General features: G+C 43.0%; 1 protein-coding gene across 1 annotated transcript in view; it reads right to left on the bottom strand.

Annotated features, from left to right (window-relative positions):
* The window catches only part of PARP14 (poly(ADP-ribose) polymerase family member 14), a 42,671-nt gene extending 23,893 nt beyond the window's left edge, over nt 1-18,778 (bottom strand). Inside the window, 5 exon segments of the mRNA XM_039240652.1 lie at nt 5,264-5,500; nt 7,835-8,077; nt 12,561-12,768; nt 13,531-13,664; nt 18,559-18,778. Of these exon segments, the coding sequence (XP_039096583.1) occupies nt 5,264-5,500; nt 7,835-8,077; nt 12,561-12,768; nt 13,531-13,664; nt 18,559-18,745 (1,009 nt within the window). The 5' untranslated portion in view covers nt 18,746-18,778.
* Between the last annotated feature and the right edge of the window lie 277 nt (nt 18,779-19,055).

Raw genomic sequence — 19,055 nt, 5'->3', positions numbered from 1 at the left:
CCATATAAAGGGTTAGTATCCAAAATCTATAGAGAACTTACCAAACTCAATACCCAAAAAACAAATAATCCAGTGAAGAAATGGGAAAAAGACATAGACACCTTTCCAAAGAAGACATCCAGACGGCAAACTGACACATGAAAAAATGCTCAACATCACTCATCATCTGGGAAATACAAATCAAAACCACATTGAGATACCACCTCACACCTGTCAGAATAGCTAACATTAACAACTCAGGCAACAACAGATGTTGGCAAGGATGCAGAGAAAGAGGATCTCTTTTGCACTGCTGGTGGCAATGCAAACTGATGCAGCCACTCTGGAAAATGGTACGGAGGTTCCTCAAGAAATTAAAAATAGAACTACCATATGACCCAGTAATTGAACTACTAGGTATTTATTCAAGGGGGTACAGGGGTGCTGTTTCAAAGGGACACATGCACCCCAATGTTTATAGCAGCACTATCAATAATAACCAAAGTATGGAAAGAGCCCAAATGTCCACCATGGATGAATGGATAAAGAAGATGTGGTACACACACACACACACACACACACACACACACACACACACAATGGAGTATTACTTGCCAATCAAAAAGAATGAAATCTTGCCATCTGCAACTACATGGATGGAACTAGAGGGTATTATGCTAAGTGAAATTAGTTGGTCAGGGAATGACAAATATCATATGACTTCACTCATATGGAGACTTTAAGACAAATGAACATAAGGGAAGGGAAGCAAAAAGAATACAAAAACAGGGAGGGGGACAAAACATAAAAGACTCTTAACTATGGAGAACAAACAGAGGGTTGCTGGAGGGGTTGTGGGAGAGGGAATGGGCTAAATGGGTAAGGAGCTTAAGGAATTTACTTCTGAAATCATTGTTGCACCATGTGCTAACTAACTTGGATGTAAATTATAAAAAATAAATAAATTATAGAAAGTTAAAAAACATTCTGGTGCTGAAAGCAAAACTCATGTAAGAATTATGCTATTTGCTGCTTCTTGTACAGTCTCACAATTTTAGGCTTCAAAGATTATCTAGATTTCATTAATACCTCTAAGAGGGAGAGCAAAATAATCATCATCATAGCTTACCATGTGTCAGACACCATTTTAAGTGCTTTACATATACTTATTTATTTAATCCTCACAATAACTCTTTGAGATAGAGACACTATTATTATCATCCCTATTTACAAATGACAAAACTGAGGCTAGGAAAGGTTAGAGAATTCAAACAGGGTCATCTAATAATACTAATATCTGAGCTAAGATTTCAGCCACTGTCTGTGTAACTCCCAAGCCAATGCTCCTGCCCCTTTACCAGGGGTTCCAAAGAAGATCACCTCCTAGTCATTAGAGAGCCGAGCCCCAGGGATTCTGATTCAGCAGGTTCTGAACCTCCCCTTGTCCCTGCTATGACCCCCCCTTCTGCCACTTTTACTGGGACAGTTACTAGGGTGGGATATGTGTGTGTGTGTCTGTGTGTACACGGGGGTACTCTTCTTCCCAAAGCCCCTCTTCGTTTTGTGTTAGTTATTAGATAGGTACAAGAGGTCTAAGAAGGAAGAGAATTAGAATGAACTCTAGTAACAACTTGAATTAAAATAGCATCCTTGTAGAACAGTGCTAAAAATAATTTCACCTTGTGAGTGATTGTCTCTTAGACCTGGAGCCAGACATCATGAAAAGGATGTGGCCTTCAGAGGCCATTACATATAATTTGAACTTCTGAACATGGCTTTGTGCAGGCTCCAAGCCTGGGCAGGACTGATGACCACTAACGTGATCAAAAAGACAAGAAATAACAAGCATTAGCAAAGATGTGGAGAAAAAGGAACCTTCATGCACTGTTGGTGGGAATGTAAATTGGTGAAGCCAATGTGGAAAACAGTATTGAGATTCCTCAAAACAGTAAACATAGAAAGGCCATACAGTCCAGTAATTCTACTACTGGGTATTGACCCAAAGAAAACAAAACAAACAAAACAGAACCCTCCTAATTAAAAAAGATACATGAACCACTATGTTCTTAGCAACATTATTTACAATAGCCAAGATACGGAAACAACCTAAGTGGCCACCGACAGATGAATGGATTAAGAAGATGGATGTATATATCTGTGATACACACTCACACACATGCATGCAGTCGTGTGCACATGTGGATGATGGAATATTAATTAGATATAAAAAAGAATGTGCTCTTGCCATTTGTGACAACATGGATGGACCTAGAGGGTATTGTGCTAAGTGAAATAAGTCAGAGAAAGACAAATACCATATGATTTCACTTTTATGTGGAATCTAAAAAACAAAACAAATTGGGGCACTTGGGTGGCTCATGGTTTGTGAGTTCAAGCCCCACATCAGGCTCGCTGCTGTCAGCCTGTCGGCATACAGCCTGCTTCAGATCTTCTGTCCCCCCTCTTTCTTCCTCTCCCTTGCTTGCACCCTCCCAAAAATAAACAAATATTTAAAAAACAAAACCCATGAACAATAAGCAGCCCCATAAATGCAGAGAACAAACTGATGATTGCTAAAGGGAAGTGGGTTGGAGGATGGGCTAAATGGATAAAGGGGAGTGGGAGATACATTACAGCTATGAAATCATTATTGATCATTGTCACAGGGATGAAAGGTACAGCATAAGGAATATAGTCAATGATATTGTGACAGTGCTGTATGGTGATGGATAGTAGCTACACTTGTGAGCAGAGCATAAGGTATAGAGCTGCTGAATCCCTATGTTGAACACCTAAAACTAATGCAATACTGTGTGTCAACTATACCTCAATAAAAAATATACTAAAAATAATAAAGTAATGAAGTAATTTGCCCAATATCACAAAGCTAATAAGCATCAAAGCTAGGATTTGAACTCTGATCTGTCTGACCCAAGAAGTATCACAGATGATTCCTTATTGTACCTTAAATTCTTCACCCTGTTTCCTTCTCTGCGCAAGAAAAAGTAACTATATACAAGTTATCACTAGGATTCAGTGAGATACTGTGATAGAAAACACAGCAAAAGATCTCACCTACAATAGGTATTCAATAAGAGTTCCTTCTCTTAAGGGGCACCTGGGTGGCTTGGCTGATTTGGCATCTGACTCTTGATTTTGGCTCAGGTCATGATCTCATGGTTCATGAATTGGGCTTTGTGCTAGCAATGCAGAGCCTGCTTGGGATTCTTTGTCTCTGCCCCTCCCCTGCTCACCCTTTCTCTCAAAATAAATAAATAAACATTTAAAAATCTGAAACAGTTCTCCCCTCCTTTAAAAAAAAAAAAGAGGGGCGCCTGGGTGGCTTAGTCGGTTAAGCGTCCGACTTTCGCTTAGGTCATGATCTTGCGGTTCGTGGGTTTGAGCCCCGCATCGGGCTCTGTGCTGACTGCCAGCTCAGAGCCTGGAGCCTGTTTCAGAGTCTGTGACTCCCTCTCTCTCTGACCCTCCCCTGCTCACGCTGTCTCTCTCTCTCTCTCTCTCTCTCCTAGAAATAAATAAAAAATATTTAAAAAAAAAAAGTTTAAAAAAAAAGAGTTCCTTTCCTTGAGATTCTGTGAATCAGACTATGTAAAATTGAATAAAATAATTTCAGAGTGCCTTACTTATTCCTCTCAAATAACCTGCATAAAATGTAGATTGCTAAATCAATTATGCTTTTAATGCAGTTTTAGTTACAGTTTGCCTCATTACTAATAACCTGTTGTAAGTGGTGAGATGGTCCATAAGAAAAATTAATGGTATGGATGAGCAGGAGATTAGGAAAGGATGGAGAATTTAAGAATATAGATTAGGGGCCACTCTAGCCATGTTCAAATCCTGGCCCTAACACTTAATAGCGGTATAACCTTAGTCAAGTGATTTGGCCTTTCTCTGCCACAGTTTCTCATTTGTAAAATAGGGATTACAGTAATAGCAATGCCCACAAAGCAATGTCTGTGAACGCATCTTACAGCACCTTGGAGAGCTATGCAAATGTAAGTCATCATCACAAGAAGGAGCAGCCAGAGAAAGAAAGGGGAGATCAGTGTATCTCAGACATGGAGAACAGAGAGTTTGTGGGTTTAGAGGAGAAAGCATGTTCAACATAGTCAGATAGCACCAGGAGGCCAGGGTGAAGGGGAACCTCTGTGAGTACCCTGCTATTCACAGATGCAGCTCTGCATAGAGTAACTGTACTTAAGCAGTTCCTCTTATTAGCCATACACATGTAAGGTAGACATTCTGAGGACAGAGTCAACTGCCCAGACCTTCAAGAGGCTAGAGGCCCCACCATAAACTGGGAAGTTAATTTCTGGAGTAGACAGCTTGATGTAGCTCTCTCCCTGGGCCCAACTCAGGCTCAGGGAGATTTAAAGAAATTGTGTCAGAAGCTCTTCTTTTTTGTCACCTTGTCCAAGAAACACTAGGACTTTCATTCCATCTTAATCCAAACCATACCTTCACCCCAGTTTCCCCAACTCATCAAAGCCCCAGGGAGTTTCCTGCCCCTATTCCCATGAACAGTTTATCTTCAGTGAGTGGAATACCACGTGATCCTGTCTCGTGCTACCCCTGTAAATCCCAAACCCACTGTTACTTCTTTCTCTAAAACATCTGACACCCTAATTCCTACTCCTCAGCCTTCACCTCTGAACATCAAGTGGAATCTCCAAGCTGACTTTGTACATGCCTCAGAGAACTGGCCATCTAATATTCACAAAACCCTCAGAAGTGTTTCCCTGAGGTTCCTCCGGACATGGTTTTCACACGGTTGCTGCAAAGAACTATCCAGCAGGCATCCAATGGATGCCATTAACCACCCCTATTAATTTCTGAATGATGGTGCTGACAGGTGAAAGGGAAAGTAGTGATACTTTATAGTTACTGTATGTGTTTCTGAGTATTTCTTTACCTAATCTTGTGGAAATTAACTTGAAAATTTCTACCAAGTATACAGCTAAAACACAGATCATCTCTTTTTTAATACAGCATTTCAAAGATTCTAACAAATACATATTTTCCATTATAGGTAGAGACTCATGAGAAAATCTCCTTATATCCTCAGCATTGCTTTTCTAATGTTTAAACCACTGGACTCATTAACTATCATATCCCAGATGACTGGGATTACTAACTGGATGTCCAATGAAATTTATGAATAAAAAATAAAATGCATCAGAACTCAACTGATAACTATTAAGATCTGCTAAAATGGTTTAGATTATGTCAGGTAGGTTTACAAAGTCAGGCTCATGGATATTACCTTTTTCATCAAAAAACTCAATCAGAGCTGAACTCTCTTCAGGCAAACATTGAATACTGGCAACTTTTCCTCCTCCATTTTGAGGATTCTCAAATAAACATTTCAAATTATAGTCATCAACCCCAGGTGGCAGGTTTTCAACCCTGATTGTTTTTGTCATTTCCAGAAGTCTTGGAGAAAGCTGAAGTTGTCTCACTGAATGGTGCCTGGCACAACGATCAACAAATTTCACAGCATCTACAAATCAAAATCAATCAATCAATCAATCAATCAACCAGAAAATTATGATTATATCTTTATATTATACAGAAGAAACTGTCTGAGTATTAGTTGAGATAAAGGAGATAGCCGCACACTCAATTTTTAGAGGCAAGATATTATTTTTATATGAGAATTTACATGCTTAAAACTCCTGGTCTCTGAACAGCGATACACATACAAATGTTTTACCTGGATTACTGCCACTGAGCTGTGTCCCTGCTTCTGGTCACAGCCCTCCCCCACCCCACTTGTCATCCTCCTGGAGAGTTCTCTCTACAAATGCAAATCTCTCCTCATGTCACTTGTTTTACAAGTCCTACAACGGCTCCCCATTATCTTCAGGCATCAGTTCACACTCCTCAGCTAGGCCTCAAACGCCCTTGTTTGGCTATTTGACTCTAAACTAATTTCCTAACATCACCTCTGGTTATTCTCTGCCATTCATTTTGTTTTCCATATTGCCAAAATGTCATTATTTTGAAAGCCCCATTCTCTTTTGCCTCAGTATATAATTTCCAATGCCTGAAATGCCCTGCTCCTATTTTTAGAAAATCTTGGTCCTATTCCTTCATCAGGACTTAGCCTGATTATCTCTTTGAAACTCATAGATATTGATAGTGGGTCCATGATGTGATAGGCACTCTGCTAGGATCTGGGAATAGAGAGATGACTGTAACACGCCCTTGAAAGTTCACCACCCAGGAGGGAGGGAGTCTTGAAAGCAAACAAATGGCCTATTGTAGGATCAGATGAGGCAGGAAGACAAATACAAGGAATCCCATAAGGATGCACAGAGAAAGTGGGTGCTGATCTGAGTTCTGAAGGATGAAGCAGAGATTGGCAGACAGATAAGAGGAGGAAACATTTCAGGCAGAGAGAAGAGCAGTGGCAGGAAACAACAGTGTATCAGGGACCTGGAAGACTTGGATCACTGGGGTATAAACTTCACAGAAGGAAGCAATCAAGGCAAAACCAAGCCACCTTGTTTGGGTCCCCTTTCCTCCCATTCCCCACAGCCTGCTGTGGCTGAAGGAGGCAGCTTCTCCTCTTGCATCTGGATTTTTCATTTACATATGGATCTCCAACTCCATATAGGGTCCTCAAGAGCAGGAACCAAGAATTATTCATCTCTGTACCCACAGCACCTAGATGAGAGCCTGGCACATAGTAGATGTTCAAGAGTTTTGATTAATGAACAAAAGCAAGTCCATTTAGTTTTACCTTTAGAAGAATAATGATAAGAATAGCTCGATATAAGAATAGCTCTCTTTCTTGAATCCTTATCATGTCTCAGATACTAAATTAAGAGCTTTGCAAACATTATCTCATTTAATCCCCTTAGAAATTGTATCAGGCAGGTATTACTTTCTCCATTTCACAGATGAGAAAAGTAAAGCGCAGAGGATAGTAGCTCAGACAACCTCAGATAAGTAGTTAAATTTTGGAGCTAGAATTCTGACTTCATGACCTGTGCTCTTATTTAACCATTCTACTGCCATGACCATGGAATAGTGAGGGCTTAGAATTGGGAAATTTCCTTGTCCTTTTGAAGATGACTCCTCCCTCAGACATTGAAGAGCATTCATTTCCTGCATCCCTTACACTTACTCTCCCGGCTATGTGGGGCCATGAAAGTACTAAGGATATATATGGTAAAGGAGATAAGAGAACAGGGCTGCCTGTGTTCAAATCCAAGAATTTATTGGCAGCTCTGCACCTCTGTCTCCTCAACTGTAAAATGAGAAATAATAATAATGATCTCAAAAGGTTGTTGAGGAGCACCTGGGTGGCTCAGTCAGTTAAGCATCTTATTCTTGACTTTGGCTCAGGTCATGATTTCATGGTTTGTGAGTTCAAGCCCTTAGTAGGGCTCCACACCGACAGTGTGAAGCCTGCCTAGGATTCTCTCTCTCTTCCTTTCTCTGCCCCTTCCCCCCTCCCCCGCCCCTCGCCAAGTAAATAAACTTGAAAACAAAAGGTTGCTGAAAAGAGGAATTAAACTAATACATGTAGTGAGTTTAGCATAGTACCTGTCTCTGTCTCTCTTTCTCTCTCTCTCTAACACACACACACACACACACACACACCACTCATACAATAAAGTCTGATTTACTGTATATATCAGAACTTAGTTTTAAAACAAATTTGCTTCTCTTTTAAAATAAAAAAGCATCTATATTAACTTGGAGTCCTCTCTTACTAGCTACTAGAAAGAGTCCAACTTTCAAAGACATTCCATTAGCTTGGTGTCTCAAATCCCAAAGTGTGGCACAAAGAAAGATTGGCAAATACAGCATCACTTGATCTTACCTATACATTTTGGAAAGGTGACTACAGCAACACCAAAATCTCGTATTACTTCCACTTGAAAATCATCATTCGACAGACCACTGATGTTCTCCACTAGCAAGATTACCATTATATCAGTGACATTTGCCTTGAGATTTTCAAATGCAACCAAAGAGGAAATATTTTCACATTCTTCTGAGGTATCTTCCACTTTTTCTGATCTTCTATTGAGAGAAAGTTTTCTCTCCAGTTCTTCTGACACATCTGCTTTTAGGATAAAAGAGGCACAAGATGTTATGTTAATCCATCATCATGATCTTGGCAAAGTAAATCATCTTAAGACATTGTCCTCTTTCCTTCTCATTCTCTTGGCTAACTCAAACAGATTTTAGAAGGCTTTTTGCTTAATTTAATTAAAAATAAAATGGAGCAGGGGCGCCTGGGTAGCTTAGTCGGTTAGGCGTCCGACTTTCGCTTAGGTCATGATCTCACGGATCGTGGGTTCGAGCCCCGCGTCGGGCTCTGTGCTGACTGCCAGCTCAGAGCCTGGAGCCTGTTTCAGAGTCTGTGTCTCCCTCTCTCTCTGACCCTCCCCTGTTCACGCTATCTATCTTTCTCTCTCCTAGAAATAAATAAAAAAATTTAAAAAAAAAAAAATAAAAAAAATAAAATGGAGCAGGGCACCTGGGTGGCTCAGTCAATTGAGCTTCCAACTTTGGCTCAGGTCAGGATCTCATAGTTCATGAGTTTGAGCCCACATCGGGCTCTGTGAGGACAGCTCGTAGCCTGGAGCCTGCTTCAGATTCTGTGTCTCCCTCTCTCTCTGCCCCTCCCCTGCTCACTCTTGGTCTCTCTCTCTCAAAAATAAAACATTAAAAAATTTTTAAATAAATAAATAAAATGGAGCCCTTAACAGTTTATCGTTATTATTAAGTTTGATTTTATTATATCCTTTTCTGCCTGGTCTCTCTGAGGAACCTGCCTTTCATAGTATTTGACATGCTTCTATCAAGCACCTTATTATAGTTATTGAACTCGGCTTCTCAAAAGCAAGGGATATGTTTATTCATCCTATATTGCTGGCACACAGTATATACTTGAGGTTCAATAGTATTTGCTGAATTGGAGATTTACTGCTTCGGCCACTGGAGGAAAGCAAGAATAGTTTACAATGCCCATGGAACACGTTATGCTCTGAAAAGTATTACGTTTTCATCCTCGAAGAGAAAAAAGGATACTTGTTGAATGACCAAGGAAGACACATAGAAAGTAAAACTGCCTAGAGAGCTGTAAGTACATGCCAAGCTTACTGAACAGCAACCCCCTCCCCACCTAGCCAGCTTGTTCCTCTCCATTGTTGGCCCTAAGTGAGCTCCATCTCTGCATCAGGTCAGTCTCACTCTATGCTTGTCCAGTGCAGCATGATGTATATATGATCTTTAGACATTCTGTGAACGACTATTCAACTGGGGCCCTTATTACATTCAAGGCACTAGAGGTGTACAGAGGGATGCATACATAAAACATGAGATAAGGAACTTACAGATTTTTCTCATGGAGGCATACAAGAAAATGACAAAAGGAACTGACATTTGTAAAGGTTTATTATGACACAGTAAAATGCTATGTGCTCACCGAATCCATTTTGTTTCTTTCTGGGCAACGTTGTCCAGACTTCCCACAGTCAGGTTTATGTAGCTAATGGAATATGTGTGGAAGTGTGCATTATACTTACAAGCCCGGCCAGTACAAATCTCCTTTATGTGACTCTCCATTCTCCCTCTTAGTGACTTTGGAGGCCACATAGCAAAAGTAATGTTGTCAAAAGATGGAAGGAATCTGGGATTCCTGAATGACTGTATGAAGCAATCTAGACTCCCCTACTCCCCAGCTGCCAACTATATTGACCTATGATTTGGGAGGTTGTTTGTTACCCCAGTCAGATCTCCCTGACACATATTCCTGTTACGTGCTGGATATAACACAACACACACACACACACACACACACACACACACACACACACACACATTCATACCAAATAAAAATTGCCTTAAGGATTCAATAATAACCTAAATTATCATTCAATGTGACAGATGTCATGAAGCAGGAGGACTCCCGAGCTAGGGGTGAGGTTGCCTGAGTTCAAGCCCTGACTCTGCCACTCTAGCCATGTGACCTCAGGAATGTCTCTCTACAAAATGAAGAGTATTGGATTAACCAAATGTTTAGGGCCTTTCCAGCAACATAAGCTTCTACAACTATTAGAAGCTCCATCACCAGAGAGGCTTGGTTAATTTCCCAATGAAGAGCATCAACAATCCAGCCAGGAATCCAAGAGAGAAAGAAGGCGACTGGGCTGACTTAGAAAGGCTTCAGAGCAAAGGGGAAGCTGAGTGGATCTTGAAAGCTCTCTAGAGTGTAGATAGAGAGAAGTGGGATGGAAAGGGTGGTGAGCAATAGAAGTACAGGCAGAGTGTCGTGACGGCGCCAAACTTCTTAGGAAAAGACGATCTAACTGATGAAGCTCAAGGAGCACTCATGTACAGACAGAAGTGAGGCCAAAAAAAATCAGCTTCATCCAGAATGTGGTGTGAACTTTATCTTGCAGTTGGCAGTTAAGAGTGAGCTGTAGAAGGTCTCTGTGATAAGGATGGCAGGAGATTCAGCAATAGTACAAAGGGCTGGCCAAATTTCAGGAGAAGAACATCAGATACAGAGAGATCCCTGATACAGGGCACTCCTGCCATGTTGGATTTGTGAGGTAATAATGGGAGTCTGGCATAAAGAAGGGATAGATGAGGAAAACTTACATTGATTAAGTCTTTGTGACTGATGTCTGTGAAAGCTTAAAGAAGAGAGATGACTGAAGTTTCTAGTAGATGATGGGCAGACGGTTGTGTACTTCAAGAGAAATAAGGAAGCAAGAAAGGGTAGGGGGAGGAAGATGACACAGGTAGCTTCAGACATGGTGGCTCTCACATATTTTCCAACAGGAAGATCAGATACAAGGTCTGGAATTTAGAAATGAGTCAGGCTGGAAATATAGACTTGAAAAAGCCAGACTTTGCGGACCACAAGGGCTAGTGTTTCTCTGCTCTTGCATGTCTCTCCTCTACAGGTTCTTCCAGTTGCTGGTTTCCACCTTTCAGACCCAGCCAAACTCAGCTTTGCCGGGAATCAAACATCAGTTCAGGGCTCACATTCCCTGGTGTTGGTGTGTGGCTTGATTGACCTACCCTTACTCTATCAACTGCTTGTCCATCTTCAACTTCAGGATTCTGTGCATTCCCCATACACTTTCAGGGCAGGATTCTGTTCTCCTTGTTCCTGGAATATGGAACCTATTAGGGAACCACCCTCCACCCTGATTTTGCTCAGTTCTGAAAAATGTCTACACCATTCCAATTAATTCCAAGAGTCCTAGACTTAGGCTCGCTGTTAGGATTCAGTGTGGAGTAACCATTCAACAAAGGACGTCCTCTTATGTCTCATAAAGGGCTCAATTAAGTATTTTGTTAGACTGCCCAACTTCCTGGCTGGGTACTATCATTAGAGTCTGGGTCATGTAAAAACATTCAGCAAATGAGTCTAAAATCTCCAGGATGATGAAAATTCCATTGGTGGGATGGGGCTGGATGGCTCTTCCTAAGAATATACTTGTATAAGCAAATCTGAAACAGTGCTGACCAAACAGTTAAGACACAGCCAGGGTAAAATCTATGAAACCATAAGAAACACCGACTTGATTAAATTCTAGACCTAGGAAATGGTACAGATGTACCAGCATAAAACCACTTACTGGTCTAAAATTGAGTTTGAGGGTACAACACATAATGCATTTTCCAAGAATAGATAAGAATTTAGAGGGTCACAATGAACACCGGGAGTTATGTAAGCCAGTTCCATATCTGAAGAACAGAGAGCAGGAATTACTCTAAACAGACAAAAAAAAATCTCTATCTTATATGAATCATGAGCTTCCTAAGAAAGTCATGCATTCTAAATTCTACAGTTTAATAGCACCGCCGTGTTAGATAAAAATAATCTATATACATCCCTGGCCAGTTGGTTTGCCAAGTAAAGGCAGCCCTCAGCCTAGTGCTATTTTCAAAAGAGAAAGTTGCAAACATTTAAACATGTTCTCAAGACCACTTCAATTTTAGAGGACAATAATTTATACGTTGTTTGGAATTCCTTTTCCCTAAGATTTGGATATATGCATCACTTTCTCTCACTCACTCAGCCATTCAGCCTATGTCCTCATCCCTCCCCGTCTATAACAGCATGCCTAGCCAGGAAGACTAATTGCTTCTTTAGTAACTGGAAGGTGGTACTACAGGCCAGCATCCAGACACAAGTGAAGCAGCAGGGTCCACAACAGCCACTAGGTTGCAGGCTGTTTCCTACAGCAGATGAGATGAGAAGAGCTGCTGCTGGCCTGGGGGGTGCTGCACCCACATCCTGCACCCAGCACTTAGAAGTCTTTGTCCACCCTCCTGTTGTGGCTCCAGAGGACAGCACTTTCCACACTCAGTGCTCAGAAACAGACTTAGCCACATACGGCACCCACTGCCACATCACGTCCCTGCTTCTCAACAGGCTCTAAAGACTGGCTTATCACCATCTCCCTGGTACCTCTTCACTTCCCTTCAATTGCAAGGTTATCTCCCAGTCCCCACAGAGAGAGCTGTTCCCAACCCTCTACTTGAGCCCTAAGATCTCAGGGGTTTTCCCCAATGCTCACCCTCAGCACAACTGGCCAGCGGACAGTATGTAGATGATGCAGGCTGAGGCATCTCTAGGCTAAGCACACCCTGCTTTGTGACGTCAAGTAGAGAAGGGTGACCCTTGCAGGGGTGACGTTTAATGAAAGGAAAACTGCTGGCGGAGGCCAGCTGTCTCTGTTCTTTGGCCTTTCCTGGTTCTTCAACAAGTTCTTCGGTCTCTGGTTCCTGAAATTCAACAGACAATAGAGTAGCATCAATAAATTACTAATAATTTCTTTACATTGAGAAGCTGTCCCTGGGGACTGGCCTGGAGGCATAGGGTCAATAGAAACAATAACAAAAAGCTCTGGCAATTATGCTGCGGAATGCACCTCGTGTGTAGTGTTGTATCTACTTAGATTCCAAATCATTGGTAAAAAATGAGTCACAAATAACAGAAACTCCACTTAACACCAAGTGTTTGGGGTCATGGAGTAAGCCCTAAATATTTTCCCCCGTTTAACATTTATTGAGTTTGCTATTAACTAGCACTGGGTCAGATGCTTTATAGAGGTTGTCTATTTAATCCTCACAACAATCCAATGAGGTAGATACTATCACTATCCCATTTGACAGTCGAAGAAATAGTACATGCAGTATGGATCACTGTCCCCTCAAAATGATGTAAGAATAAAGCAAACAGAGCAAGTTCCAGGTTAAAAACACCCAGGACAAACACACCCCCAAATTTTTATCTTCAAACCACCCTTATTATAATCTGAAAATTCTGACTTTTCCAAAAATACCTAAAATCAAACAAAAAGCACCCCCTCCTTCATTATTCCGTAACGGCCTCATGACCACTTTCACTCCTTCCACATCTGTAAGGTGATTTCTACTCCAATTTAATTTCTACTTCTCATCCTACTGCATTCCCCATATTGTGATTCCCTTCCCACACACCTCGCCAGAACACCCTACTTCCCGTTTACTCATGCTTTGACTTACCTTTGTTGAAATTTCCCCTTCAAAGACATCTTGGACCTTGTCTGGGGCTGTGGGCAACTGGACCATTAACTTGAATGTACCTTTTCCTGGCCATACTAACTCATGGTTCTTTTTCTCCAGAACTTTTTGCCGAACTGAAATTTTAAAACAAATTGTCAAGCAATTTTTATTCACAAAATTACTCCATGATTTTCAGAGGGCTTCATTCTTATCATTCAATAGCTCGGTCAGTTTCCCAAGCGAGTCCTTGTGTGGTGAAAAGAGGAAAATTTTAACAAGTAGACATATGGATTTCAATTCCATCTTTACACTTTTTTTTAAACCTTGGGCATGTTCTTTAATAAGTCTTACTTACAAAGCCTCAGTCTTTTTGTCTATAATAAGTAATTAATGAAGACTGTCTTGTACGGGTGTTGTGTGTTGAAAAACATTATAAAGAACTTAGTACAGTACCTGGTGCTCAGTAGGCACTCAGAAAGGTAGCAATATTTATTCCACAAGTGAGGGGAAATAATCAAAGCATGCCTCATGGTGAGCCAGTGAAGATTGGGTGCTAGGACATGGCATGATGACAGCTGTGTTTTAGGAAGGCGACTTGAGTGACCATGAGCAGAATGGCCAAGAGCCTAGTGCAAAAGATGTTTCACTCAGTTCTTTAACCTGTGGTACAAGCCTCACATCCACTAGTAAAAGGAATAGAAAAGAAGGGATAGGACAGATTGTAAAAAAGAGAGAGAGAGAGAGAGGCGCCTGGGTGCCTCAGTCTGTTGTGTCCAACTTCAGCTCAGGTCACGATCTCACAGTTTATGAGTTCGAGCCCTGCGTCGGGCTCTGTGCAGACAGCTCAGAGCCTGGAGCCTGCTTTGGATTCTGTGTTTCCTCTCTCTGCCACTCCCCACTTGTGCTCTGTCTCTCTCTGTCTCTCAAAAATAAACAAATGTAAAAAAAAAAAAGGAATTAGCATACCAGGCAGCTGGGCTGTAGTGAAAAAACTGAATAATGGACATAAGAGTCCAAAGACTTGGATTCAAATTCCAGCTCTGCCTAAAACTAGATGAGTGACACTGAGAAAATATCTTAACTTCTTGAGTCTGTTTCCTCCTTTAAAGCAGTGCCTGTGAATGAATTCTGTAACACCCACAAGAGTTATGCAAATGTAGGTTATAATTACGAGGAACAGCCAGAGACAGAAAAGGAAAATCTGTACCTCAGGCCACGGAAAACAGGGAATGAGTAACTTTAGAGGAGGAGATGTGGTCAAAATAGTTAGATGGCGCAAAGAGGTCAGGGTGAAGGGGAACCTTTGAAGGTGCCCTACTGCTCACAGATGTGGCTCTGACGGGAATTCGGGCTACCATGTTGTAGTCTGATGTGGATGGTCTGAGAGGCCAAAGACATATGGAGTTTTCATAAAGAGGAGCTTAAATAACTTGCCCACCTCAGTCATCCATGAAGGGATAGAAGTGAGGCCTTAACTGGATACTAACTCAGAAAACAAGCCCCAGAAACAACATGAGAAGGAACGCCAGACTCTAATTTCATTTTTATCAGACAGAAGAGGTTTTCACACGGACTCCTGAGGGGCTGTCCTAAGCTAGAGTGAGAACTGAGGACTGGATAAGACCCCTTAAACCTGACAACAAGCCAAGTTTTATAAGCCAAGTTGTCCAGAGCTGTGGGCTTCTTGATGCATTCCTTTTATCATTTCTTAGACTTTGGGAGAGTCCTATCGAGGCATCTAAACACAAAAGCCTGTTCTGATATTGTGCACAATATGTACGGCACCACTGTTTCAAGAGAGCAGGCACTAGCAATATCAGTAAGTGATCTGCAACAAGGAGAGGTGAATCTGGCGGGGATGGGGGGTGGGGGGGCGGAGCTGAAACTCTGATGTCCAGCCATCCTTACCCTATGTAGACGACCTCCCTTCTGCACTAACTTCAGACCACCTACATTTAATTGTACGTAAGGAGATGGGTATCTTTGCCCCAAAGAGACTGAAAATAATCAGGAGCCAAATGATGGCTAGAAAGAATGAAAAATGCACATATCTGAAACAGGGCTTAAAATCGTATTATAGTCAATTCACACTTGACTTTTCAGAAATTGAGTGAGCCATTTATAAGTAAGATACAGCAGGGTGCCTAGATGCCTCAGTTAGATAAGCATCCAACTCTTGATTTCGGCTCAGACCATGGTCTCTCAGTTTGTGGGTTTGAGAGGGTCAGGGTCACGTCCTCACTGTCGGCTTGGGATTCTCATTCTCCCCCTCCTCCACCTCCGACCCTCCCCTGCTCATGTGCACACACACTCTCTAAATAAATAAATAAACAAACAAATAAATAAAAATAAGATATAGCTTCCAAATACTTCTGCTTGCTATACACTAATTTTTATAGAGAAGTGCTGTTGGGCTCATTCTTACTATATGAATTATATTACTATGTGGATAAACTTGTGCTACACTGTGGGCCTGTATTTGTTGAAGCCATTTCCTAGAGTGGAGGGTAGAAGGAATACCTGCAAAAGAAAGACTGCCCGAGGACCCACTAGAGTGGGTCAACCATTGTTAGCAAATTTCTGACAACCTGTTATTGAGGCAGTGCTTCCTCTGGTAGGAAACTGAAACTGAATAGGAACCCTCTCCACCCCCACCCAACCCATCCGGGACCTTAGTCCATAAAAGGTTTTGAGTTGTACTAAGTTTGAGTTGTCTGTGCTGGGGGTAATATGAGATGGGCCACTACTGAAGGTAGAGGTAGTGGGCTGGGCAATGTGAAGAAAGAAGCCTGGAAGGGAGACTGAATCCATTTCTGTTTTCAGGGCTGGAAGAGAATGATGTTATCAACACAAAATCGTATTTTGCGCTGTTAGTATTTTTATGCCATTTGTACTTTGTATAATCATTTCCCTTTTTGCTCATTCGGCGTTGTCACCAAACAACAGGGTTTCTCAAACTTTAGCACACCTGGGGTGCTGTTTAAATGTGCAGAGCTGTCCTAAATGTCTAAGACAGAGAGCTGGGACTGTGTCTATTTAGCTTGCTGTGAGTCAGATGCAGAGATCTGTGATCCCAATTTGAGAACTACTCCTGAGGATAACAGGATTCTAAAGGAGAAGGAAGGTCCCTAAGGGCCAGGCTCATATGATGTCGACAGTTACAATCAAAGTGGTAAAACTCCTCGAGGAAAATGAAACCCAAGAGACTTGGCTTACATTACGCAGCTTCCCTCTCCACATTCCTTGGTGAAATTAATCCTTGGAAAACCTGGAACTCTGTTTTCATAAGGGCTGTGAACCTAACAGATCTCCCGTCTCTACCTGCCTCGCCTTTTACACTCTTAGTTATGGACCCCTCCTCTCTCTGGGTTTCATTCTTTCCTTTTTGGGTCTCTGCCTAGAGCATTCCAATTTCTCTCATGTAAACCTCATTGCCTCTCCTCTGGCTCAAATACTTGTCCCGATCCAGCGACAGGAAGGTGGAAGCAGGGACTGTCCACATTCCTTCCGAGGAGAGTCCAAAGGAAAAAGTGCATGCTCTGGGAACAGCAGGTCACAAGCCTCTCAGTACAGACCCGGTAGTGTCTTGAACAAGCAGATACTAATTGGTGGGTGCTTATCTTCCCCCTTTCCTAAAGTAGGGACAACTCAGCCGCTCAACTGCCTGTGGGGAGGAACTTCCTCCCACGAAGCTCAGAACTCCCAACCCAGACCAACTCAAACATCTCCCCTGCCCCCAGGCGGAGGACCACTTGAAACCGAGGGGAAGTACTCGTGCACCCTGAACAGAGATTCTGCCCGTGATCAGCAGCACACGGGCTTCTTCCTCCAATAACTTTCTGTGTTTAAACCCAATGTGATTTTAGGCAGCACTTTTGTCCTCCTCCAAGTCACCCCAGAAACACTGGGAGAAATTCCCTATGACTCCTCACCTAAAAAATAACTGAAGAAAAGGGGGACTCTTTCTCCCTCCCTCTCTCTCAGAGCATTGATCTCAGTTACCAAATCCAGAATAGCACGCAAATAGGTATCTTCCATCCCCAGGCTGATTTTCAGCATTCAAGGACTCACTGGTCCTCACCTAGAACATCGCGTGACTCTCCTGAAAGTGCAGATTTCCAAGCTCTCTCCCAAAAGAAGTCCAAATACTTAATTGCCAACCAAATTTATCCCCTGAAAGTATATTTGGACAGGTCTCTCCCCTGCTATGGGGAGGGCGCATTCATCCGCTTTATGGTATCCTACAAGGCCCTCCACCATCTCAACCCAACTCTCTCTTAGCAATTTCCTGCCCACCGTTTCACAAGAAGGAAGTTTAATAACAGAAGGCCTAAGATTTGTAAGATACAGACGTCTCCTTCCTAACCTTAAATTTCCAAGGCCGCACGTATTTTTAGGACCCGTCTTCAGACCTTGCTTGTACACAGGGGTCAGTAGACTCGCTCCTAAAGCCAAACCTCCCAGAGAGAGCCCTGCACGTTGCCTGAAGATGCCTTGTGCTTTCCTGCCCCCTGTACTTGTTCACGCAGCCAGCTCCCATCTGAAGAGCCGTCCCCAATATTCTCCCTATCAGAAATCGAACGGGCCCTGAGGAATCAGTTCACATGTGATTCTCCCCGGAAACTTTCTCTTCCCTTAACATTGTGCTCCCATTAACCTTTGGAGTTCTAGAACAGCTGCTTTAATAGGTGGAAAACAATTGCAATGGACTTGCAACGCCGCCACTCACACACTATGCAGTCGGGTAAGATGAGGGGAGTAGAGCCGGCCGAGTCCTTTCTGTTTCTCCGCGCTACACGTTTATTTAACTCACTCGCGCAGTTCTGCCGCCACCTCCAGGCAGCGCCCGGGAGCGCCCAGAAGCACAACGCCCCCCGCGCGCTCTTCATGGGCTCCGCAGCCCCTCGCCCTCGCTCACGGCTGCTGCTGGAGCCGGGGGGATTCTCGGGCTGCAGGTCCCAGACCCAAGTTTACCCTGGGGGTAGCCCCTGGTTGTCCCCTCTCACCCCCATCCCTTGCGCCCCTCACCGTCCACTGGATGGAAGAACACTAGGAAGCGCCCCGGACTGCCCGGTTCCTGGAGGACCTGACACTCCCCGCCTCCCGATCTCTTCGGACTCTGGAAGTACATCTGCAACTTGGTGCTCAGGTTCTTCGGAGGCTCGGAGCCCCAGGACCCTTCGACCAGCAGCGGGAAGGAGCCTGGCACAGCCATGGTCACCTCCGCCCAGCTGCCTCTGCCGCCCAACCTGCCCCAACAGAGGGCGGCTAACTTTGCCCCTTTCGGTTTCGTTTCCCAGAAGACTCCTCCCCGTCTTTAGTTTTTTTGCCTTTAGTTCTAAATAGCTGTCGCAGGATTAAACTGGTTACCATCCCCACCCCCACCCCTCTCCGGTTCTTCACCTTCAGCTCTGGCCCACAGCAAATGCTGGGCAACGCCACTCCAAGCGTGGGGTCCCAGAGCTCGGGCACTGTGTGCCGCTCACCCAAGTCACAGCCAAAATCAGCATCTTTGAGTCACGCAC

The sequence above is a fragment of the Hyaena hyaena genome, unplaced genomic scaffold (assembly GCF_003009895.1).
Source record: "Hyaena hyaena isolate Hyena2069 unplaced genomic scaffold, ASM300989v1 scaffold_180, whole genome shotgun sequence".
Taxonomy (NCBI): domain Eukaryota; kingdom Metazoa; phylum Chordata; class Mammalia; order Carnivora; family Hyaenidae; genus Hyaena; species Hyaena hyaena.
Note: the sequence above shows the minus strand (reverse complement) of the source record. Positions and strands in the feature narration are given on the sequence as shown.